Here is a 26,793-nt window from a genome sequence, read left to right on the forward strand (position 1 = left end):
GTTTTAACCCTTGGTAGTTAAAATGACTGTTCCAATAAACATATCACTTCCCAAGGCTCCATATCCACCTTACACTATGGGGATTTTCCCTACCTGGGTGTATATTCAGGGGGATATAGGTACCTTTTAAATCTAACTTAAAAAATCAGGAAGAAAAACTGTTAAAAAAGCCTCCTAAATCATTTGGTTGTCCCCCTCATTATCAAATATTGTGTGTGTGTGTGCGTGTGGTGTGTAACTTAAAGGACGATTTATTCAGACCCTAGAAAACTATAATATAAAATAGGACACAGGGTGCTGGACATCAAGTTCCTAATTTCTTAAAAAAGAGGGATGGCAAGGGGGAGTTTGACTTGGATGATTTCCATGCCTGCCTATTCCAGCTACATGATATTTTATGGTTATGCTCCAGCTTCAATTTTTCTTTCCTTCCTCTCCTGCTGGCCCTCCATCTGAATGAAAAGCCAGGCAAGAAAAAGGAAAGAAATCCCACGTTGCTGCCAGCTCCAGTTGAGCGGTTCTGATTGGGGAAGACGTTAGGAGGTTACTAAGTTGAGATGTGGCCATAGATGTGGCCATAGAGCAGTGGTTCTCAACCTTCCTAATGCCGCGACCCTTTAATACAGTTCCTCATGTTGTGGTGACCCCCAGTTTCATTGTTACAAATTGAACATAATTAAAGCATAGTGATTAATCACAAAAACAATATGTAATTATGTGTTTTCCGATGGTCTTAGGCGACCCCTGTGAAAGGGCTGTTCGACCCCCAAAGGGGTCGCGACCCACAGGTTGAGAACCGCTGCCATAGATGCTTATGCTAAAAGCAGCTTCTGAAGAGATCTTTATTGTCCTATGATCACTGGAGGATAAAATTCATTCTCTTCTGGCAAAATTACTTAGGAAGTGGAAAGCAGTGTTGCAATCACATTCACAAATACTGATGGGAATATCTAAAATGTTCAAGGCAGCCTGCTTGGTGCTAGACAGTATCTTGAATGGCACCATCCAAGATCATCTCTATGAAAGAAGTGGCCTTTCATGAGGCCATTAACAAACTCTCCAGCCACATATACATTCAAATACATTCCATTAGACACGGAGCTCCACGAGAGCAGAGGCTGTCCTTCCCACCTTTGTATCTCCACGCCCAGCACAAGTGGGCACAAGTTCGAAGCTCAGCCAATGTCATCAAATGGAACAGAAAGGATGAACAACAGCACAGCCTTCGGTCACCAGCTTCACCAGTCAAGCACAGTGGCAGCTTCCGATTTTAGTCAGTTTGTAATCATACAGCAATTAATTAAGCAGCTTTAATCTCTTAAGGGCTTTTTAGGGAAAATGAACAAAAAGCACAGAGAGAAGGCATTCATCACCAGTGCTCTCTCTAGGCAAAAATTTTAAAATTAAATTTACAAAATAAATGAAGCCACTTACAAAAGGTTTTCCTGGGAAGCCTCAGCCAAAAAGAATTAACCTTTTAAAAAGAGGCAATTACATGAAAGGGGCCAAGGGCTGGATACATACTACCCTGATTTGACACCAACCCAACAGGCCCAGATGACTTCTTCCAACAGATACAATCAACAGAGTCAGGGACGTGTTCCCAAGTGTCATTCCCACTCCAAGGAAAAGGGCTAAGAGCCCCCTTCTCAGGGCACCACATTGCTTAGATTTCTCATCAGAATGACCTCCATCCTTCATAACTTCCCCTTTAATAAGAAAAAACAAAGAGTGCATATACACACGAAACAAAGATAGAACATGAGAAATTTGTATGGTGAATCAGATTCCAATGATTTGTGATAAATATGTTTGCTTTGTGAAATAGTGCATCTCTCATTCTAGCTGATAAACCCTCCCCATTATTCTATTTTCCTACCTTGTCTTTCTTTTTCTCCAAAGAATCCATGTCAACAACTCCATATGTGATCAACTTCACAACCAAGCAACAGGAGAGGGGAAATTTTTCAGAAAGAAGTGTTCAGGTTTTAGTTATTAAGTATGGGAAGAACCTTAAAATACAGATAATACCTTAGTGGTTTTTGCCTCCTCCAAAGCCAAGCAGATTAAAAAGTAAGCCTCATCCCTCCCTAACCTAAACTGCTTTGCATATATTTGAAGTACTACTGCTCAGCTGGAAGTATGGGAAACAACAACTGTCAATACCATTGTAGGCACCACAGCAGGGCTAAGGGGGAAAGTCAGTAAGCTGGATCCATAATTTGGAATATTCTCTTACCAACAAGTAGCTTTTCACTCTACACCTGAAGCTAAAACTTGTTATTACTCTGGGGAAATATTTAAAATATATATATTTTTTCTATTAAAAATATTTATCTTTTTTTCCAAAAACAAAAATCAGTTCCAACTGAAAAGTATTTTTCGAATTATCGGAGATATAGAAAAAAGTGGCAAGTGGAAAAATAAGTCTTTCCTACTGTCAATGAGATTAGCCTCTCAATAATACTAAGATCAAAAAGGAACTAACTGAAACGGCAGTAACTGGTGTTTTCTCTGTGGGCATTTAGTCAGTCACCCTCTCTGTCTTCTGCAGACCAGTGCCAGCTCTTCTATCCTGGGCACCAATGTGCCCTCCAGCAGCCTTTGGAGGGCATATGTTGCTGGTAGGACCTAGAACTGAAGTGGTGTGAATATAAAGTAATGAGACTGATGTGTTTTTTAAACACACATCTGCATGTGTGTACGCACAGAGAACACAGGATACATACATTCAGGTGAGTGATACTCCCCACCAAAGCAGTCACTGAGGAAGTTCCACATATCACGATGATCACCAAAATGCTCACGACACCTCTGGAACTTATCTCTGGGAACTGCTTGTGAGCTGCACACAAAATGGCTCTGGTGACTTTAAAGGTGCACCTCATTTGTAATTCCAAACCTCCTTGTTATCCCTTCTCTTCCAGAGGTTTCAATAGCTTCTGACTAGTTTGAAATTTAAAATTTTCTCTCCTAGATCCCGAAAAGATTACAGATTTTCTCAGAGAAGGGAGACAAGACTCCTGAGAAGCAAAATAAGGGGATAGAGTAAATCCCTAGTGACCCTGATCAGTGAGTCATTGTTCTGGATCTTGGCTTCTGCCTGAATAAAAGGAAGAAGTTGGAATATTTAACCATTAAAGTCCCTTCCAGTTCTAACATTTTAGGAGTCTATGTTTCCAGATGTTTTTAGACTTTGAGGACAGTTCCAGACATGTTTTCACCAACATCATTGGAAAAACGATGCAGTATCCTGTTGGGACCACTCAAAGGGGACAACATACATTGGGATATATAAGCTCTGAAAGCTTTGTTAAATGCCAGTCATGTGACTTTATAGTAACAGCTCATACATGCACAGGGAATGTCAGCCCATCTGAGATTCCCTAAAATCACATCTTAATCCCTATTCTCAATGAGCCCAGATGGGCAGAAGCACCAAGCACCACCAGGGATGCAAAAGACACATGGTGTCAGCTGCTAAGGAAAATAAACCCCAAAGGTCCATGGGACTGAATTTACCAGCTGCATCCAGCCAGATACCTTTCCATAGTATGGAGTTTCAGCACTGTTCTTGCCTGACTTCTGGGCAAAGTTTTTGGACTTTAGATCAACATTGCAGATAACCCTTGGCCACGTGGAGAGTAATAATGATGTCCAACTGTCTTTTATCTCACAGCCTGGAAAAAAGGAGGCTGTAAACTGTGGGGGTGGGACTAATTGCACAGTAAAGGTTTATAGTTCCCGTCAATCTCAAGTATCTGCATGTGGGTTTTGCAAAATGGGTACGCAATGCCTAGCCAGCTTTCCCCAGGCTCCCCGGGCATGACCTTGGGTTGTAGTCCATATACAACCTGTGAGTGTGGAAAATCCATGGGATTTGTTGTCGGGAGACCCAGTGGCCAGTCTGGGATAAGCCACTTAGCTGAGAGAACCTGAACACCTGCACTGCAGTTTCATCATCTAAACATGGGGTTAGTCCCACTTACACGTTAGGTCTCCTGGTAAGACCAAGTTCAACAATGACTGATTGGTCTGTCAACTATATAGCATTAATCAAATGGTACTTTTTAACAGGGAATGTTAATTAGCTTTTGTAGAAGCATAAACTCACTGGTCTCATTAGGAATATTTACTTGTGGCAAGGGTCGGGAGAAGGGCTAACATGATCTTTTGGAATCTGCCAAAGAGCTATACTGTTCCACTTCTTTGAAAAAGATGGAACTGATTTTTATCTGCAAGGCCGATTTGAAAATACACTCTGTTAAAGGAAGTCAGGAGATCTATCGGTTGAGAAGGTATCCCCTCTTTCCGCTACCATTTCTAACTCTGGCCATTGTGCTCCTCAATCTCATTCTAAGTGAGTGCTGCCAGATTTGGAGCGAAGCCCTCAGGCCTGGGCCACCTAGGGGGTGGGGTGCTTCTGGCCTGGGTCACAGGGAAGCAGACACACAGTTCCCTTGGATATAGGCTACAAAGGCCCTGGAACCTCTCAGAACCACATCGGGGTGTTTTGCCATGAAGAAAAACCCCAAGTCAGAACACTCTGCTCTTCAGTATAAATGACCAAGCCCAAAACAAAGACCTCTTAAAAGTAGGTAACACTGTTCATGAGGTGCTACTTGGCCCCGGCCATGTTGCTGGACCGTAAGAGATACTGATCCACGCTTCCTTTTCGCCGACTCACAGTCCGTCTCTCATTGTCAAACATGCGCTGCAACTGCAGAGCCAGCTGCCTGTCTTCTTCCTCTTGCTGCAACTTCTGCTCCATCTCTCGCAGGACTGGGTCTGCTGGGGCCAGACCCAACTCACCACTGCTCTGTCGCCGTTTCTTAAGGGACCCATTTTGTTCCAAGTGCTTGGTCTTACAGTGTCTTTTCCGGCCCCGACGCAAGGCAGGAAGTGGCTCCTCACCTAGGTTGTCTGCCAGGACACCATTGGGCAGATCAAAATGATTCACTGTCTGCAGCTGTTTCTTTGTTTTGAGGACCCCACCTGAAACAGTGTTTTTGGGCAGCAGTGAATTAATCGCCGAGGTTTTCATGGCTGTGCTTATACAAGTTTTGTCTAACTTGGCATCTGCGGTTGACCCTGACCCTTCAAACTCTTCTCTCAAAGAAGTCCCACTGGCTCCCGCTCTGAATTCTGAAGAACAGCAGGTTTCCAGTGGGATCTCAGTGCTCCTTTTACTGTCACTGCCCTGTTGTGCTTTTGTTTGGCTACCAGAGGGGAAATGATCCGGGTCAGCGGGGGCGGGTCCAATACACTCAGAGAGCACATGCCCCCTGGACAGTCTTGTATTTAAAGCCAGACGCGGCTTCTCCTTGCTAGAATGGATAACTTCAGAAACGAGCATGCCTTCCCCTGTTTCTGGAGCCAAGGAGGTGAGGGTGGCTTTCGAAAGGGTTTTTTTGATCTGCCGCTCCTGGAAGATCTGCTCCCACTTTTTGAGGATCCGTGGACTGGCCTCATAAGAAGTCTGCTTCTGTAGGCTTCTGTTTAGGTTGCGGGGTGTTGATTTGATGATGAGGGGGCTCAGCACACGGCCATCGGGGAGTCTCTTGGGAGGCGTACATGGTGAGCAGACGATGGGCTTGAAATGGTTGAGCTCTTCGGAGATGCTGTCATTGCTCTCAGGGCTGATGGAGCGCTCGGGCTTATGCAGGGAGGCCAAGGATGAGAGGGAGCTGAAGGGCAGACGCTTTTCAATGGTCAGGTCAGGGGCGGAGAGGCAGCGGTTGTTCTGAGTGGACAAGAGGACACCGATGATGGGGTTGGAGGTTGGGGTTATAGTTGTGACCTGAAAGAGGTTAAAAAGATTATACATACATACATATATACGTGCGTGTTTTTCTTCATAATTCCTTCATAATGGTAGAGAGAGAGGGAGGGAAAGGATAAGAAAAGGGATAAAGAGTGATATAAGCCTAATAAAAGGGGAAAATCCCTAACCTAGAATGTACAACATTTTCAGAAATTCCTACAAACTTGAAACAATACAATTAAAAATCTATAGGGAAAAAAGTCATCTGGAACTTCTAAAAATGTTCGTCTGTCAACCCTCATGCCAACCATCTGGCTACCAATTCAAACTGTCTTCCCATCATAGCTATTTATAAAATTCCCCAACATAACTAGTCTGCCCCGGACCCCTGTGCCTCCTCTCATGGAATGGCTTCTTTCCTGGCCGTGGACAGGCGGTGGCAGACGGGACCGGACGCCCAGGGCCTGTGTCTGAGGTGTACCTTGGCTTTGCTGGTTGGGGCTGCTCGGAGTCTGCTCCTCGTTCTGTTCTGAGCAGTGTCACTGCAGCTCTGACTCCTTTCTACCTTTAGGTTCCTGAAAAAGAATAAATAAAAGACAAATAGTCAAGCGTAGTCCATAATACTGGCTAAGGGGGGAAAAAATGAAAATCTCTTCTGTCTTTTCAAAGCCACCCACCAAGAAAGACAATTCCTTTGGGCAACTGCAATGGGAAATGAGTTTAATTTAGTAACAAAACACATTCAAAGAACAAATCCTGTCAAAAGAAGAAGAGTTCTCCAGAGAGGACATTGGGTTTAAGCTTTTGTTTCCAAACTAGAACTGCTTCAATAACACAAGACTAATGGCTGTTTTGCTCATGCTTTGAGAGAGACAGGGCTACTTCACCTTTCTTAATAGAGTGGACACACTGTTCAATCACCTTTGCAAACAATAGATTTCCCCCCTTTGATGTCTCCACAAACAATCTAAATCAGCCATGAAACAAACATTTAAGTACCTACAAATATGTAAGTACCTACAAAATTCCATTCACTGATGAGCATTATCTGGGCAGTGAAAACACAGAGAAGAATAAGTTATCATCTAAGTCTTCAAGGAATCAGAGTCCAGTGAGGTATACAAATAAACAGTTCAATACCATACAGTGAAATGGCACAACAAAAAAGTGTGCCTAAAAGACAGACTAGCATAAAAGAGGGGGTTATTAGTTACTTGGGATAGAGTGGGAGCAGGGCTGGAAAAGCCAAAAGTCAAGATGGACACACAGTCATGCAGATTATTCCAAACAGAAATTATTTCCTTAAATAGTTTTACTTAGCTTTGGAATGGAACACATCGTATCTACTTTTTTTTGTAGCAAACAACTTACTTTTAAAGTTTTACTATGTCAGAGAAAATTTATAAAGGTGTTAATAAGGTATATTTTCAGGGCACCTCTCCTCTTCCTACATCTCTAGCAAAGGCCTGTCCTACCTATGACTTCCATCCCAGCATTTCTGTGTTATTCCTCCCATTCAAAACTTCTCATCCTATGTCTTATGCCCATGAGACATAGGCATAGATGGCTTGCTAGATGGCTTCAATCTGATGAACAAATCTATGCTATGTTGTCAACAGGAGAAAGTGGTGGCCAACCTGCATTACATGTCTGCACTTCAAGAAAATTCAACACTGAACCTAAACAATGTGAGAGTTGTACCTTCTAGTGTGAGATTTATTTTGGAACAGGTAGCAAACTTCAACATCCCCCTATAAAGGCAGCTTAGAAGTCAGCTTGGTGTGTATTTTACCTAGACCAATACTGAAATCCATTTGTACTCCCAGAACTTACACAAACTGTCAGTGTTGTAAGCCACCCAGAAGTAAATTGGATTGCAGATTAAAATGTCGCAGTGAATAACATGTACTTTGGGTCAGGGGGAATGGATACAGAGCTGAAAAAGACAGCATTATTATTTCAAATATATGACTTGTTTGGCATGATTTCATTGGAGAAAGAAGTAGACACTTACACATTAATCAACCTAAGAAAGAACTTGGTAACTTTCAATAGTCAGAGCAGTTCAGTGATAGCCCTAGGAGGTACTGAGCTCTGTGTCATTAGGTGTTCAAACTGAGGCTACACCTATACTTTAAGGTCCAAACATTCCATAATTAAGAATTAGCTTAATATATTTTTAAAAAGTGTTTATAAATCCATTTCATCAGCAGTAACAGAGTCAAATTTAAAGACACTGACTACATGCCCAAGTTATCAGAGGTACAAATGACAAGCACCTAGTGGTAAGGAGAACCTCTTTATATACACACTAAATGCGATTTGTGGTAAAAATAATAAAAAGGCCCAGGAAGGAAAGCTACATTTGCATCACTCAAGCACACAGAAAGACACCCAAAGCAGTTTCTGATAATTTAAAATCTTTTGGGTAAGCCTCAGTATAAATGAAATTGTCATTGCTTCTTCCATTCATTTGGTCAGCAGGCTTTACTGAGCGCCAACTCTGCAAAGCACTAGAGACGGACTGACAAAAAGGTAACCTTGACCAGCAAGCGCGTCCAGTCACTGAAGTCCACCGCACCAGAGAATGACAGCACTATAGGAAAGCAGTATTTATATGCTGCTAAACTCTCTAAAGTTATCTTCTAAGAGTTTTATAGTTTTAGCTCTTACATTTAGGTGTCTGGTCCAATTTGACTTAATTTTTATATATGGTGTGAGGTTGGGGTCTTCTGTAACTTTATTCTTTGGCATGTGGATATCCAGCTGTCCCAGTACCATACGTGAACAGACTATTCTTTCCCCTGTCAAGTGGTCTTGGCACCCTTATTGAAAACCAGCTGACCACAGGTGAATGAGTTTATTTCAGGACTCTCAATTCTATCCCAAAGATTGATATCTCTACCCTTATTTCAGTACTACACTCCTTCGATGGCTGTAGCTTTGCAGTAAGTTTTGAAATTGGAAAAGTGTGAGTCTCCACTTCTGTTCTTTTTCAAGATTGTTTTGGCTATCTGAGACCCTTTATAATTCCATACGTGAGTTTTAGTATCAGCTTTTCATTTCTGTAAAAAAGGGAGGTTGGCATTTTAATAGGTATTGCAATGAACCTGTGAAACCAGTCGGGGAATACTGGCATCATAATATTAAGTCTTCTAATCCATAAGCGCAGTGGCGTTTCCTTTTATCTAGGTCTTCTTTAATTTCTTTCAACAGTGTTTTGTAGTTTCCAGTGTCAAGTTTTACACCTTCAGGGTTAAACTTATTCATAACTATTCTATTCTTGTTGATGCTATTGTAAATGGAATTGCTTTCCTAATTATATTTTCAGATTGTTCACTATTAGTGAATAGAAATTCAACTGATTTTTGTATCCTGCAACTTTGCTAGTTTATTAATTCTAATAGTTTTTCATGAATTCTTTAGGATTTCCTATGAATAACATCAGGTCACTTGTAAATAGAGTAATTTTACTTCTTTCTTTGCAATCTAGATGCTTCTTTTTTCTCAACTTTACTGAGATATATATACAGGGTGGAGCAAAAGTAGGTATACAGTTTTGAGTACATGAAACACAGCTTATTCTTGTATTATTATTTATTAATTGTATTATTTTCCATACAAACAACTGGAAACCTACTTTTGCCCCACCCTATATTATAATGTTGTGTAAGTTTAAGGTTATTTTCTTAGTGGTCACCCTGGGGATTACAATTAACATCTTAATTTATAACAATCTATTTCAAATTACTATGAACTCAACTTCAATAGCATATAAAAACTTTGATCCTATATATAACTCTATCCCCCCATTGTGTTGTTACAGGCACACAAAGAATCACAAAAATCATGAATGTGAAAATATTGTATAAACAATAAACATAATCTACAGATATTATTATTGTAGTATTTGGTCACCTTAAGAAGCTTCAAAATGCTGGCTGAAAATAGTCACGAGCAGTAAACTTGATATTATTCTTAGGCCTGAAAGAGCTCAAACAATACCTTCACTAAAAACAGGGAAGTAACTATCCTCCCACCTTTGTACACATCAGTTTCTGTATCCCCAAACCCTAACACAGTGCTGGGCACATAGTGGATACAGTCAGTAAGTTTCTTGTAAATGAATAAAAATATGTATAGAAATGTCTCTTTTCTTTAAGGAAAGAAAACTTTAACATTTATTAGGAATCTATTATCTGTCAGGCACTGCTAAGTGTTTTAAATATAGTGTATCTCATTTAATACAGAAACCCCATGAGATAGTTATCACCCTCCTCAATTTATGAAGAACTGAGGGAAGTTATCTTTCCCAGGTAATCCAGCTGAAGCCAAGGTTTCACCCTATATCTCTATGGCCCCAGGTCTGAGCTCTTTCTCCTGCAGCAGACTGAGCTCACAGTCTACTCTACTTGGCCACAGAACAAAACTAGCGAGTCTAGGAAGCTCTCTCCCCCAAACACAAAATTAAATCATAAACAAGAGGAAGCAGCATTGTCTGAAAGGCAACGGGTTTAAAATGTCCACTGCCAAGAAGCCAGATGGTTTCTGGGATGTCTAGTTAGGCTCAAAATGCCCATAACCACAATGACTTACAAACAAAAGAAAGGAGGGACAGCCAGTATAAACATGCAGCTGGAAAGCTAGAAGATTTAATCCTTATGAAACACTGCTTAAAAAGTTTTCAAATGTTAATGCATGGTATGAAACATCAGACAGCTCATATCTCAATTGCTCACTCATCACTCTCACCCATACCACATGCGTTTCTTTGAATCAGATTCTCAGGTCTGACAGAGCTGAGTACCACCGAGAAGCTAACGGCTGGAGAAGACCCTCCTTCCAGCCCCTGGCCTGGGTGTGTGATCTCCCTTCACCGATCCCCAACCCCACAACATACACACATATTTGAATGACACCAGCAACTTCCTTAGGCCTCGTTGTAGCTGCCATACAACTAGAAATGGGTGACATTTTGTTACAATCCTTCCCTTGTGTATTTATGATCTGGGTTATCGGGCTTGTACATAACAGTATTTGTTCTCTTTAAAAAAGTTTACAATTACATTTTTAGTATACTCAGTTACTAAGCATCACCACAATCAATTTAGAACAACTCCATCACCTCATACCCTTTAACTAATACTCCCAAACCCCACCCTTCTCCTCCAGCCCTTAGCAACCACTGGTCCACTTTGTCTCTACATATTTGCCTGTTGTGAACATACACTAGTATTCATTTGCAGATGGACAAAAACACTGTTTCCACAGCATAATGCAAAAGGATTTGAGTCTCCTCAAACAGCATGATAACTGGACAGCTACTTAGATCTCTGTAGCAGCCTGGTATCTTTTTAGAACAGGCAGGGTATAAGTTATCCAGCAAAGAGAAGAAAGGGAGCTTTCTGCTGCAAAGGTAGATCATTTCAAGGCAAAGATCCAAGCACAGAGCCTTTTAGCACAGGGTTCTGAGAATGGTTTGATAGAAAGAGCATTGATTTACAGTCAAGAGAGACCTGAGTTCCAATTCCATCTGTCACTCCACAAAGGTGATACATTCTTGGGTGAGTTATTTAACTTCCTTTAACTTCATTTTTCTTAGCTGTAAAATGAGAATAATATTACATATCTTGTAGGCTTAATGTGAGAACTAAATGAAATGAGGTAAAGCATTCAACAAGGCAGGAAGCACTGGGAAAAAGCTAGCTCCCTCACCATCTGGCCAGCCCTCCTGAAAACTACCAGGATATTTCTATCCTATTATATCAGAGATATTACTGACACCTCTAAAACCTGCCATTCTTCTTAAGTTCCACATCACTTCTCCTTAAGTTACTGTCACTTTCTAGCCATATTCCATTACTGTTAACAGCATAGGGATCTATAAGAAGGTCATGGGGACAACCAGTTTTTGTTTGTTTGATCTAGCAGAGAAGAAGGTCATTAGGAGTAAAAAATAAAATTTAAAAGCAAACAAACCAGTTTTTTAGATATTTAAAATAAAATTTAATTTTACAATTGTATATCAAGTTAATTTTTTTCAATTAACATATATTTTGTGATTAACTTAGAAGTGACCTAGGTTTAACTATTATTCTGTCTGCCTATTTAGAAGAAGTTTCATTTTCGAAGGGCTATAGAACTTCATTAATAGTGCTGCAAAGGCTTTTAATTTCTTAAATGAAAATAGACTGAGCTGTTGGCAAGACTCAGCCAGAATCTGTTGATGGATTCCTTCTAAAATAACCATCCTATCAGACCTACTCACACTTACCTCCTTCATGCTTTTGGGCTCAAGAAAGAAAAGTTTATAAAGTAGATAAGTAAAACAAATGCAGACTTATTTGGTTTAAATACAGTTGTAAAAACTTTAAAAGCTTTTACATATGAATACTCTTTAGGAAAAGAACTTTCAGAGAAAAACTTTTGTTGCTGCTTGACAAACAGAAAAAGTGCAGTTGAAATATCCAAAAACTGTTAACGATGCTAATTCTTCATTTTTTAAAATTGTGGTAAAATATCCTATATAATAAAAGCCTAATATGCTAAGTGTCCAGTCATCTGGTTGGCCATTCAACCAATCAAAGCGTAATATGCTAATGATATGCTAAGGCTACTCAACTGCTCGCTATGACGTGCACTGACCACCAGGGGGCAGTTGACCGGTTGACCAGTCAGTATGATGTGCACTGACCACCAGGGGGCAGGCAGTAGACCAGTTGACCAGTTGCTATGATGTGCACTGACCACGAGGGGGCAGACAGTAGACCGGTTGAACAGTGGCTATGACGTGCACTGACCACCAGGGGGAAGATGCTCCGACCGGTAGATTAGCTTGCTGCTGGGGTCCGGCTGATCAGGACTGAGCGAGACGGGCTGAACATGCCCTGGAGCCTCCATGGCTGGCCAACCTCCCACATCCCTCCCTGGCCCTGATCATGCACCAGTGGGTCCCTCCGCCTGGCCTGCGCCCTCTCACAATCCGGGACCCCTCAGGGGATGTTGGAGAGCCAGTTTCGGTCCAACAGTGGAACGACCAGTTGCTATGATGCTCACTGACCATGAGGGGGCAGACGCTCAATGCAGGAGTTGCCCCCTCGTGGTCAGTGTGCTCCCACAAGGGGAGCGCTGCTCAGCCAGAAGCCAGGCTCACAGCTGGCAAGTGCAGCAGTGGTGGTGGGAGCCTCTCCCACCTCTGCGGCAGTACTAAGGATGTCCGACTGACAGACATCCCCCAAGGGCTCCTGGACTGCTAGAAGGCACAGGCCAGGGTGAGGGAATCCCCTGGAGTGCACAAATTTCATGCACCAGGCCTCTAGTTTGTAACATAAAAGTTACCATTTTAACCATTTTAAGTTTACAGTCACATTTGTAACATAAAAGTTACCATTTTAACCATTTTAAGTTTACAGTCACATTGTTGTGCAACCACCACCAAGCTAATTCTTTTTCAATATATCCAGATGCTTCAACTCATTGTCAGCACTAACAACCCTATATTGTTTTCCCAAATAACATTTGCAACTGGAACTCAGTATTTTCTTAAGGAAAAAAGCATGTTGACTAAATAAGAGATGCAATCCACAGTATTACCATAATAGATTTTCCAACCTAAGGTTTCCATGACATCAGTAAACTATTTCCTAACAATCAAATCCAACTGTTTTAATAACTATACTAATAACTGAACTCAGCCCACAACCTTGGATATTGTTAGAAAATGAATACTGAAATCCAGAAATGTGTAATACTGATCACAAACATTTCTTAACAGTAAATTTTAAGTGAATATATTCCTATAAATTAGACCCATTGTGGCTCAATGATATAGGATAAGGATAAGGATGGGCCAAAGAGCAGGAAAAGAAGATATAGTACAGATATTCCAGAGCCACACATAATCAAAAGCACACCACACCATTAAGGCTTTGTTTTGCCCTTTAGAGAAGAATTTTCTAAGTTCCTTGATAGGCATTTCTAGGTATTGACATATTAACCTGCAACTAGCTTTAAAATAATTAATTACAAGGGTAGACACTGGAACTGGTGATAAATAATTCATCTGTCTAATAGTCACTCCAATTAATTGGGGCAATTTGGCCTTGGCATCATATTTGGATATTAATAAAAACATTTCCAAGTCATTCTAAATTGTGAGATACAGATTAATCACAGATTGGCTAAAGCAACATTTATTTGTTTCAGGAAGTATTTATTGTGACTTGATTGGAAGAATGGCATGACCTTTATCTCTTTTCAGTAGATCCCCCTTATAATCAGTAAGATATGCCTGCTATGAATGGGGGGGGGGTCCATATACACAATCAGCAGCTGACAATTCTTAGTCAAGCAATCTTCAACTTTAGGGGGATCTATAGTTAACTCATATACACAAAGCGCGTGTTTCATCTTCATCATAAGTGTAGAGTACAGTGACTTACATCTCACATCCTACCTATTGGGTCCTAATGGCATCAGTCCAGCCTAAGTGACAACAATACAGTGTCCGTTCAACAAGTAAGTGAGGGAATAAATATTCTAGGAGTTAACAAAGAGTTACCATTACTAGAGAAGGGAAGGCATTTAAGGGAAGGGGAAGGGGAAGTGACTTTTACTCTCAGAAATAACAGGAAATCAGACTATTCTAAAAGAATATATACAAGCTAGCGGCCCAGTGCATGAAATTCGTGCGGGGGGGGGGGGGCGAGGGGGGGGGGGTTGGTCCCCTCAGCCCAGTCTACACCCTCTCCAATCTGGGACATCCCTCTCACAATCTAAGACAGGGGTAGGCAAACTTTTTGACTCGAGGGCCACAATGGGTTCTTAAACTGGACTGGAGGGCCGGAACAAAAGCATGGATGGAGTGCTTGTGTGAACTAATATAAATTCAAAGTAAACATCATTACATAAAAGGGTACGGTCTTTTTTTTCAATAGTTTTATTCATTTCAAACGGGCCGGATCTGGCCTGTGGGCCGTAGTTTGCCCACGGCTGATCTAGGACCTCTAGCTCCTAACTCCTCCCCCCCCCCCCCCCCCCCGCCAAACTGATCACCCCTAACCACCTCTGCCTGCTGGTCTGATCACCCCTAACTGCCCCACCCGCTGGCCTGGTCACCCCTTACTGCCCCCCCAGTCGGCCTGGTCACCCCTAACTGCCCCCTGGCTGGCCTGGTCACCCCTTACTGCCACCCCCCCTGCTGGCCTAGTCACCCCCAACTGCCCCCCACAGGCCTGGTTGCCCCTTACCGCCCCCCCTGCCAGCCTGGTCACCCCCAATTGTCCCCCCCCCCCCCCCCCCGCAGGCCTGGTTGCCCCACGCAGCCTGCTGTTCAGTTGTCCATCTGGTTGTTTCGGTCGTGACGGCCCCTGGCTTTTTATATATTAGAATAGGATTCAGATACAAAAACTACATCAGCGATCACAATAGTACATATTTCATAGCATTCTTAAATATGGTCGCTTTTTAGGTCATATTTATTAGTGACTAGCTATAAAAAGCCTTCACATAAGAGGGTCCAGGTGTATGTCCGTAGGGGCAGCAAGAGAGACCTACTTCACAGTGCTGCTGGGAGGGAAGAGGAAGAGTAGAAGTAAAGGTGAGCGATGCCAGCTTTAAACAAAAAAAAGAGATTACAAAATAAGTAATGATTGTCTTTATCTTTATATTAAATCATGGCACGTAGTAGCTGCTCACAAATGAATGATTCCTCTATTTGTTCTTCCCTCCCTCCCTGCCTCCCTCCCTCCCTCCCTCCCTTCCTTCCTTTCTTCCTTCCTTCCTTCCTTCCTCCATCCATCCAAACCGGCATTTTTCCCCAATCATCCAACACCCAATTCAATTACTCCCTCTTTTCCTCCCACGGGCCTGCAAAATCTAAAGGATCAAGAGGTTCCTTTGGCAAGGTCTTAAAAACTTTCCAGCAGTTTTCCCTCCTGAAACCTATCACGATATATTTTAGTTCTAGGCATTGAAAATAAAATCAACCCTGGTCTTCCTACTAAGAGAAAAAAGTCCACAGAGAGAATAGAGGACACCGTCAGCTGAGGAAGGCTGCATTGTTTCTTCCAGGATGGAAAGTTCACACTTTGCAGCAGAGCAGTTAGCACAGTCTTATCTTGAGGATACCAGAAATGGGTGAGATTCATTTTCTTTAAAAATTCAGGTCAGCCCCTTGTCCCTCAACCATATTTGAAAACCAGTTCCCACCTCTTTTCCCCACTCCCACCTCCCCCAAAGTGGCTACCACAGATACTTTTGCTCCCCCAGTCCCTTTCGCCCCATACCCCAAAATGAAAGAACCCTGACTGAATTCAGCATCAGCCTCTTACCCTGCCAGGAAAGCTAAGGAGTAGGAGCTGTTCTTAGAAACAAATGCAGAGCGATGTGTCTGTGTCATCTTGCCTCGGGAAGGTTCTTCATTCTCTGAATCTGAGAGACGCGCAGGGCACTGGCAGGAGAGAAGGGAGATAACAGTGTCCATTTGGGGTTCCCATTGATTCTCCCATAGCTACTGTTTCAAATCTCTCCATTATGTCACTTCTACCTGAGCTCCAATCTATGTTTGTGTTTCCAACTGCGTCCTGGAGATCCCAATCTGGATATCCCAAATGTAGCTCAAACTTAACATATCCAAAATCAAACTATCTGTCTTCTTTAAGCCACACTACCAACCCAACTGGAAGCCTCACTGTCATCTATGACTCTTTTCTTTCCCTTTCTTTGAGGAAATAATAAATTATATAGAGGTTTTGAGTACCCCAACATTTCTAAATATTGTTTCATTTACTGTTTATATCAACTCTGTTGAGAAGGGATTATTAGCTGTATTTTACAGATGGAAAACTGAGGCTCAGAGCAGTTGATTTGCCTGGGATTGTAGAGTTAATAAGTAGCTGACACTGGTTCTTAAATCCAGAACACTTGTCTCCAAACTACCTTCATGCTATTTCCACTCTACTCCATTCTACTGCTTAACAGTGGTGGTTCTCAACCTTGGCTGCACATTAGAATCACCTGGGAATCTTTTTAAAAATCCTGATTTCTGGGCCTCATCCTCCGGAAATTCTGTTTCATTGTTATGGGGTGGGGCCACAACATTAGTAACAAAGAAACAGAATTTCCAGAGGATGAGGCCCAGAAATCAGGATTTTAAAAAGATTCCCAGGTGATTCTAATGTGCAGCCAAGGTTGAGAACCACTGTGCTAAAATGTCTCTCATCTAACTCTTCCCATGTATACTCAATTGTCATTGCCTTTCCTTAGATTCTCATCATCTTCTGCCTGGACTATTGCAATATCTACTACCGGTCTCACTCTCTTCAGCCTTCCTTCCTTCTAATCCCCTTCATACTATCAAACACACAGAATCCTGCTTAACTATTGGTAACTTCAGGATAGAGTCTAAACACCTCAGCATAATTCAATAATCTTCAAAACTAGACTCAACTTTCTTTCATAGTTTTTCTCAAACCAGTTCCCACACAGAGAACTCCTTGAATTCCAGTACAACCAAACTACTTTCTGCTCTTCACATGTACCATTATAGTCTTTCAAAACCTCTATTCTTTTGGACATGCTATTCCCTCTGCCTAATATTCCTCTTCCACATTCTCTGCCTCTAAAATACTCATTGGCCTTTCAGGGGTATCTTAAATGTCACTTTCTCTGAAAGGGCTTCCAAATATCCCTAGAGTCAGCCTTTTCCACCTTGTTGAAATTCATTCATTTACCTTTGTTTTATTTTGGAATCTTTTTTCTTTTTTTAGTCTTTTCAATTTACATTTGAAGTTTCTTTTATATGTGCCTTTTGCATTCAATATATAGTGAGTATTATTTGCCTTGTTACTCCATATGAAAGTCTTTTTAGAGGGAGAAAACAATCTCACTGAACTCTAGTTTCTTATTTAAGAGTCTGTCTTCTGCTTCAGACAATAAACTCTGTGAGAGCAAGTGACCATCTTTTCTTTAAGAATCTCAATGCCATTGTAGAGCAGGTAAACAAAACATATGTAATCATTTAATGATTAACAGTTATCTAATGATCAAATGACTACCAAAATGAGAGTTACAGACAGAGGCATGCAAGACATCATCTTATGGCTCAGAGTACCCTGCATTCCTGAAATGCTTTGTTATTCTCTAGGCTGACAAATACATAATACATACAATAAGCTATGTTTCCTAATAGTTAGTCTTTGAGAAATAGGATTACAGGGAAGCTTTTCAGATTTTGTAGGGTACAACTCCTTAAAGAATTCTGTTGTACAAACTGTTCACTGGAGAAACTTTTAAACAGTACTAACCCACTATAAAATTTTATATAATATTCTCTTTTCAACTCTGAGAGAGAAAAAAAGCTTTGACATCTATAGACTCAACAGGGAAAAAATAATGGCAATTTCTATTTAGGTGTTTCCACATAATCAATTCACTACCAAATAAAAGAATGTTCAAATCCCAGCTCTATTTCTTAACTATCATGGTCACTGTAGGTTAGTTGTTTATCTTTCTGAGCTTCAGTTTTCTCATCTATAAAATAAAGATTGCTCCATCTACTGTTAAAAGGAGTTAGTATATTAACAAGTAGTAAGTGCTCACAAAAGATATATTTTTATCAAATTAAATACTATTCATCTTTTAAGAAAAAAACTTTAGCATTATAATAGATATCACTAGGTTAGTTTTAATTATTGAAAAATACATTTACATTATAAATGATTATATAGATAGACGGTACCTCCCCCCATCTCTCTATATTTCCATTCCCAAAAAACCTAGAACCATAAGAGAGGGAAATATTTACCTCTCATCTTTCCCTTTAGGTAAAAATAAGCCTATTGCACTACAAATTCCTAAAATGGTATAAAACATGCATAATAAAATCCCAAAGTGGTATTTTTTAATTTACATAAAAAATTTAAAAGAATAATATCTAGAGTTGGCAGGATGTGAGGAAATTAGTTTAGTACTTTCTTAAACTACCAGTGGGAGTATACCTATATCCAAACTTTCTGGAGGTCAAATTAATAATAAGTACCAAAAGTCTTAAAAGGGACACTCCCCTTGACCTGGTCATTCCACTTCTGATAATTTATTTATTCGAAGGAACTAATCAGAATGGTGGTTTAAGATAGCAAAATATCAATAGGAGGTTAATTAATTAAATTAATTCTACTGTAAAGAATATCAAGAGACCACTAAATAAGGATGTAGGATTCTTTATTTACATGGAAAAACATCCATAATTTAATAGTTTATAAGAAAAGGTTTAAGAGAGTATGCACACTGGGTTCCATTTTCTAAAAATAATATATATATGTTTAGTATATATGCACTTAGAAAAGAAGTTTGGCAAGACATTTACTAAAATGTTTATATAAGTTATCTCTAGGTTGTGGGATGACAAGCAATTTTTCACTTTCTGCTTTATAATCTTTGGTATGACTATAATTGCTATACCAAATTGTTTTCCAACAATTCACATTATTATTGATATCAACTGTACCATAAAAATAATAAAATAAACACTGCCAATTTTATTTCCATGCCGAGCAAATAACAGATGATAATTTCTGATTCTGGAATAAGCACTTTGCTTCCTCCATTTGAATTCCACTTGACAAACTTGCATCAAACACTTGCGATATGCAAGGTAGTGTAGGAAATAATAAATTAGTTTAAGACATTCCTATACTCAAGAAACTTACAAATCTAGTAAAGAAACACAAACATGCAAATAACCATAAGATAAGGGAGAATGAAATGAGTCCTATAAAAGTTACAAAGTAGAGGGAGGGGTGTTAGGAGGGCAGAATGGAGTAGAGAGAAGTGGGAAATCCCTATAGGTTCCAAGAAGGTGACAACTTTTGAACTGGACACTGAAAGATGAATAGCCTGTCAACAGGTAAGTTGGGTGACATTTCAGTGAGATGAAGATGTGAGAGCAAAGACTCTAAGGAGGGAAAATACAGAGTATATACTTGGGGGAAAGCAAATAGCTCCATTTCTTAGAGTTTTGGGATGTAAGCAAGGATGGAAATACAAGCTAAAATAATACCAAGGACCTGAATGTTGGAGTGAAGAGTTCCTGAAGTTTGTGGGACAGGAGTGAAATAATCAGTCCAACTCTAATCATAACACTCTCTATATGAAATTTAATCCTTCATCTGGCTTCCCTCTAAAATCTACTTGAGCTTCTCTTTGGTCTCAATTTGAATGTAGCCTTGACTAAACTAAATGAAATTATCCATTCAACACCAAAAATTCTTAACACATATTTAAAGCAAAATTAGAGCCACTTAAAAGGCCTCAAAAATATAAAAGCATACAGAAAAATGGTAAAAATCACGAAACTCTAAAACTTGAAGTGTTCATAGGTCATATTTTATTCAATGTGTTTTTGCACACAAAATTTTCATAACTGGCTATTACCAATAAAAACAGGTCTGAGAATGTGTACTTCTTGATTCCTTTTATGATTAAAAGTAGTTTTATGCAATTGATTTCTATTTCAAAGATGATAATGGAAAAAGAAAAAAAAAATCTTAGAGCAATTTCCCAGTCTTGACATGAATTAATACTAGAGATCATTTCCTGGAGAAAATCTGGATCTGGCAAGGCCAAAGCAGCAGCAGGTAATCTTTCCATCCAAAGACCACAGCAGAGGAAAGCGAGCTTCTGCGCTGTTTCGCCTGTGGCCCTAATGGACTGTCCTGCTGGGGTGAAGTCACAGACAGAATTGCAGTCTTTGGACCACAGACCATAGTTGGGGCCGTTAGTCAGAAGACATACTATATGCACAAGACTATCATATATTTCATTCCTAGCCTCTCTGGTAGCCATCTTTTTCCTTTTGTAGTTCCCAATAAACAGAGCATTAAGAGTACATTAAGAGCATTTTGTGTTTGTTAAACTGAATCTTTTAGAAGGCTGAAACCCTATAAAATGCAAATAGTTGTTTTTAATAATAATTAAATAATAAAAATTATTATTATTATAACTGGATTCAAAAAGCCCCACATGCCTGTTGACAATCAGCAAATACTATCAATCCAAGAAAGCTTAAATAATTGAATTTTTTGAAATTCAGGAACAATGTCTTTGCAAAGAGTATATCAAAAGCACAGATAAATTAACCTGGCCAAAGTTATAGTCTGTTCTAATGCTGAGACCTGTTCAAGAGGCAGACTTCTGAAGCAGAGATTTTTTCACCTCTATTCTGCTATACTGTCTGTCTCTATATATGGTAAAGCTCTATTAATTCTGGTTAATTAGAAAGATAACGAAAATACTAACAAGCCTGAATCATAAAATAGTTTAAAAGATATGACTCTATAGATATGTTAAGCACATACAGAAAGCAATAAAAGATGTCCAATCCAATAAAACTTATTAAAGAAAAAACTCAATTATAATCACCCATTTGAGCTAATCAGTGGACCCTGCAAAAGTGCTTTAAATATACCACTTATAACCTTTTCCAGTAATTTGCTTGGTAAATAAGTAATGAAAAAATTTCAGGCAAGATTTAGCTCAATTAAAAGTCTAATTAGGTTAAATTTAAACTATGTAATCTAATACCTTACTCCTAGTACTGTGCTGATAGAATAAAGAATACAGGGAAATTCAAGCTTTAACGAAATCTAGTAGAAGATATAAGACATACAAAACTCAAATATGAAGCAACACAAGTCAAAACATGTACAAAATTTACCACAAGTAGTCTACTGCACTAGGTTTTCCCTTTCTCCATTTTCCCCCACCGTCCGCTTAATCTTTCTACACAAGTGTCGTTGTCCCATTCATAAATTACCCTCTCCAGCTCTCGTCTGGACACCAAATTCTCACAACACGTAAACTGCACAGCCAGAGACTATTAGTTCACCAGCACAGGCCTTTCAGCTCCCTGTCACCTGCGCTAATTGCTGATGTTGAGGCAGATGTCCATCAAAACAGTGATCTACTTACAAGCTCCGGATTGGTTTTCAGTACCAATGGCTCATCTCTTTTTTTCTGTTCGTCCATTTTCCTTTTCCCTGTTTCTGTGTCCTCTGGTAACAGCTTGTGGATTTTATCTTCGGAAGTTTTCTCCTCTTGTAACTTTTCTTCTTTTAGCTAAAAATACAAATCACACTGAGGCAGTAGAATTTTAGGCAACTATAAACTTAAAAATATCTTTTCCTCAGTAGTCTATTAGAACAAACATCACATGGCAGTTTTGAGACTATTTTTCTTATTGGATATAAAACCCTCTTAATTTTTAATTAAGTTAGTTTTTACTTGACTCTTGCCAAGCATACACTTCATGGCTTAAGATTTAACTGCTCTGCATTCTTGAGCAATATGAAACCATACAAGCTAGTACACAATCAAAAAATAAAGTTTATTCATTTAGTTAAAAGAGGCTGAATATAAAAACCTTCTTATTCCCATAAACCAGATGGAAGTATACTGGACCAGGAGAACAACAGAGATATAGGCCACAGAGGGTCAGAGAAGCTGGGCAAGGCAAAATGGGTCTTTAGGCCTAGTAGCAACAGGAAAAATGACTTTGTCACCAGTTCCAATGTCCTACAATTTGTGCTATTAACCTTGCAGTTCAGAGAATAGGTCAAGACACATGACTTACAAAGAAATTTAAGGCAGAGGTATCTGCTCATTTGGGAGAGGTAGCATGGCATTATGAAAATAAGATGGGCTTTGGGATAACATGGGTTCTAATGGTTCTGCCACTTATTTACCAGCTAGATGATCTTTGGCAAATGAACCATCATATGCTCACCTGCATAACAGATAATGCTGCCCTGGCCGGTTTTTTTCAGTGGTTAGAGCATCGGCACACAGACTGAAGGGTTGTAGGTTTAATTCCAGTCAAGGGCATGCCCCTCAGTTGCAGGCTCGATCCCCAGCCCAGGTTGGAGTTTGTGCAGGAAGCAACCAACTGATGTATCTCTCTCACATCTATTTCCCTCTCTCTGTGTTTCTACCTCTCCCTTCCACTCTCTCTAAAAATCAATGGAAAAATATCCTCTTAAAAAAACAGATGTTACTTACTTTGCAGATATAGTTTGAAGAAGTAGATGAGAATAAAGTACTTCATGTTGTGTCTTGCTGTGTACTTAGAGTACATCAAGAGTTTCCTTCCCTAATCTCCTTTTTATTCTATTTTTGCTGCCCAGGGTTTTAATAAGATTTAAATGACAATGTATATCAAAGCAATTACAGGGTACTAATATTTTTAATCATACTTGCAAAAAAAATAAAACTAAAGAATAAATATTTTTCATTGGCTGTTACCTCAGTGTTAAAAAAAACAATAAAGATTTAGTTTTATCTTCCTAATTTCTTTAGGTCTGATTCCTACAAGTCTGAACTAGTCTTTAACACACTGAGTCTAGTTCAAGGTGATAAATATTAAAAGAACAACAATGTTGTATCAGGAGATTCGAATGAAATAATGTACTCCCAACTCTTCCAAAGTCAAACAAGAACACACGAGGAAGAGAAGCAAATCCATATCCAGGGAGAAAGCAATCATAAGCAATGCTAACTGCCCATGTGAATGATCAATGCTGATGATCTTATATGAGAAATTCTTGCTCAACAATTTGACCACAGGCTCCCCACAGGGGCATTTTACTTTAAGAGGATAAAGAGGTAGACTGGCGCAAAAGAGAACAGGTTTTAGCATCATAATAATTATCATTTACTGAACTCTACGTGACAGGGGCTGAGCTTCCTCACTTAAGAAAACTAAGGTTTAAGAGTTGGTAATGTGTTCAAATTCACAGTCATAGCCCTAGAGCTGGAATTCAAATCTAGGTTTATCTCAGTGGTTCTCAACCAATGATTTTACCTCTCAAGGCATACCTGGCAATGTCTGGAGACACTTTGGCTACAGTCATCTAGTGTCTTGAGGCCAAAGGCTGCTACTAAACATCCTAAATGCACACGATAGCCCCCAATAATATATACATACACAGAAGTTACAATTTTTTAAAAACTAAGTATTAAATTTTCTTTAATATGTTTTAGTGTTAATGTGTTTAGTGTGTAATGGTATTTACATACTATGCCCGCCTATAGCTTTAAATATGTGTTTTAGAATGTATCCTTATGGCTCCTAACAATGTTTATCTCTTCTCTCAAAGTTTTGGACAACAGCCTTGTGTTGCTGGCAAAACCACCTTTTCAATGCAGTGCTGAGTCTCTGCTAACATAGCATTGTCTTGGCAAAACTAAAAATTTACACAGTTGAAAAACCCATATACCCATTTAAATCTTCACAAGATCATGTTGGCGTTTTCTCTATGCTGGGTTCTGTAGAAGTTATTTTTTTGTCCTTTTGGTGGTTATTTATAAGGACTTGAGAACTTAGTCTCTAGGAAAGAATTTTTATACTCACGGAAAATGACTCTGGAGTGTCAGAAAGCAGCATATAAACTTGAGTAAGACATATCAATAGCTGTTGTTTATTAAACTCTTCTATGTTCCAGGTATTACGTTTATAGAGCTTACCTCATTTAATCTTTAAGGGCTCTGTTTGTATATATCATTACCATTTCATAGACACAAAAAAGTAATACTCAGTATTTCCCAGCGTCACCATGATTGAATATTGAAGAACTTGAATTTTATAGTAAACCACTGGTTTTAGATACCAGGGAGTCTCAACCACAGCATGACTGGCATTTGGGGTTAGATAACTCTCTGCTATGGGGCGGGGGGATTGAGCAGAGTCTAATAAGAAGGTTTATGCATGAATACTGGCCCAATCATTGGCTACCGAGGACAAAATGAGAAACTCTATCAACTGTATCTCAAAACTGTCAGTCTGAAGTGAGAAAAAGGAATTCATGTATCTATTGACTCCCACCTCCCAATAACCAGTCTGCTCCACAGTGTTAAAACCCCTCACACTGGCTTGTAAGCTTAAGTTCCCAAGGCAGGTACCACAACTCCTACACGAGAACAGCCCTAGAGCTGAAAGCAGGAAGCAAGCAGTTGGCCCCTGAACAAGATCTCAGGTTGCACCAAAGAGAAGCTGCCTGCTTCTGTAAGTGGAATGATTTTTATTGCTTCCTTTTTTAGATGCTAATTACTAGAGAAAAACTATTGACTTTTGTACATTAATCTCATCCCCAGTCACACTACCAAGAATACCATGAAAATTTTCCTGAAAATGGCTTCACTTTGCCCTTACATTTAAAAATAAACTTTAACAAATCAAAGTATTATACAGTACACAGAAAAGTATACAAATCATAAATGTAAGGCGTGGTAAATTATATAAAATAAGCATATCCACATAACCATCACCCAGATCCAGAAATGGTATATTACCAGTACCTCTTGTGCCTACTCCTCACCCAAAAGTAACCACAATCCCAGCTTCCAACACCAAAAAAAAATTTAAAAAATCGTTTTACCTATTTCTGAATTTTACATAAGTGGAATCATATATGCATTATTTCTGTCTTTCTTCAGTCAACATACTGTTTGTAAGATTCATCCATGTAAGGTACATATAGTTTGTTCTTTCTCATTGTTTTATAGTATTCTATTGTTTGCCTACAAAACAATGAGCTATTCTACTGTTAATGTATATTTGAGTAATTACTAGTTTTTGGCTATTAACACTTAAACCGCTATGACATTTTTGAATATCTATCCTGATACACATACTGTTCTGTGGGGTATATTTTAGAACAGATACTATTTACTCATCAAGTATGGGTATGCTGCCATGGTTGTCCAAACTGGCACAAATTACACTCTTACCCTCCAAAGTAGCAGAATGACAGTTGCTCTCAGCCTATTTGTCTATTTCAGACATTCCAATAAGCATATATATTATTGCATTATGAATTCAATTTGCATTTCTCTTCTAAAGATGTAGAGGAGTTTTTCATATGTTTACTGTTTGGAAATCCTCTTTCACACTGTGCCTATTCACATTGTTGCCCTTTTTTCTTTTGCATATTTGGGTTCCCCCCTAGTAATTTGTAGGAGCTATTTATATATTTTTGGACCCTTATCTTCAGTTTCACTTTCTGCAGCTTTAGTTACCTGCAGTCAACAATGGTCTAAAAATATTAAATGGAAAATACCAGAAACAATTTTAAATTTAAGTTTTAAATGTTGTGTGGTGCTGAGCAGCGCAATGAAATCTCACACTTTCCTGCTCCATCCCATCCCAAGGCGTGAGTCATCCCTTCGTCCAGCAGATCCACGTTGTACATGCTCCCCGCCGTTGGTCGCCTAGTAGCTCTCATCTTGGTTTTCAGATCAGCTGTCATGGTATCATGGTGTTTGCGTTCAAGTAACCTTTATCCTCTCTAATAAAGAGCTAACATGCAAATGGTCATCATGCCATCATACCATCACGCTGTCACGCCGGGGCTGGGGGACCTGAGGCAATGTCCCCCACTCGGCGCCAGGCCGGGGGACATAAGGCTGCACCCCCCCGCCTGGTGGGGCTTGACAGGGGACCTGAGGCTGCGCGCCCCCACCCTGCGGTGCTTGACAGGGGTGGGGCCGGCTGGGTCTGGGTCTCGCACGATTTCAAGGCTCGCGTGGGTGGGCAGGGACTTGACTCTCGGTCCCGTGGCACAACCCAGACTCTGACAGGAGGGAGATTTTCATATACATTTTACTAATTTTCTTTCATCTCTGACACTTCTATTATAAAGGGCAAATAGCAATATTAAAATATTTCCTCCGATTCCCTTTTAATGTGCATGAATTTTGTGCACTGGGTCACTAGTTTTATTATAATTGCTCTATTTTAACACTAGTTATTGTTGTTAATCTCTTACTGTGCCCAATTTATGAATTAAACTTTTTCATAGGTGTGTATACATAGAAAAAAATATAGTATATGTAAGGTTCAGTACTATATGCTGTTTCAGGCGTCCACTGGGGGGGGTCTTGGAACATATCCTCCACAAGTAAGGGGTACCATTATACAAAAGAAATGTATGTATTTATGTATGTGTGTGTTCATATACCTTTTCCCCCTCATACAG

General features: G+C 39.7%; 1 protein-coding gene across 1 annotated transcript in view; it reads right to left on the reverse strand.

Annotated features, from left to right (window-relative positions):
* Positions 1-1,262: 1,262 nt before the first annotated feature.
* RNF169 (ring finger protein 169) overlaps positions 1,263-26,793 on the reverse strand; it is a 55,606-nt gene continuing 30,075 nt past the window's right edge. The window contains exons 3-6 of the mRNA XM_036324976.1: positions 21,734-21,880; positions 16,096-16,214; positions 6,246-6,339; positions 1,263-5,800 (exon numbers count right to left, since the gene is read on the reverse strand). Of these exons, the coding sequence (XP_036180869.1) occupies positions 4,619-5,800; positions 6,246-6,339; positions 16,096-16,214; positions 21,734-21,880 (1,542 nt within the window). The 3' untranslated portion in view covers positions 1,263-4,618. The remainder of the gene's footprint in view (positions 5,801-6,245; positions 6,340-16,095; positions 16,215-21,733; positions 21,881-26,793) is intronic.

This window comes from Myotis myotis, unplaced genomic scaffold, assembly GCF_014108235.1.
Source record: "Myotis myotis isolate mMyoMyo1 unplaced genomic scaffold, mMyoMyo1.p scaffold_m19_p_10, whole genome shotgun sequence".
NCBI classification, from domain to species: Eukaryota; Metazoa; Chordata; class Mammalia; order Chiroptera; family Vespertilionidae; genus Myotis; species Myotis myotis.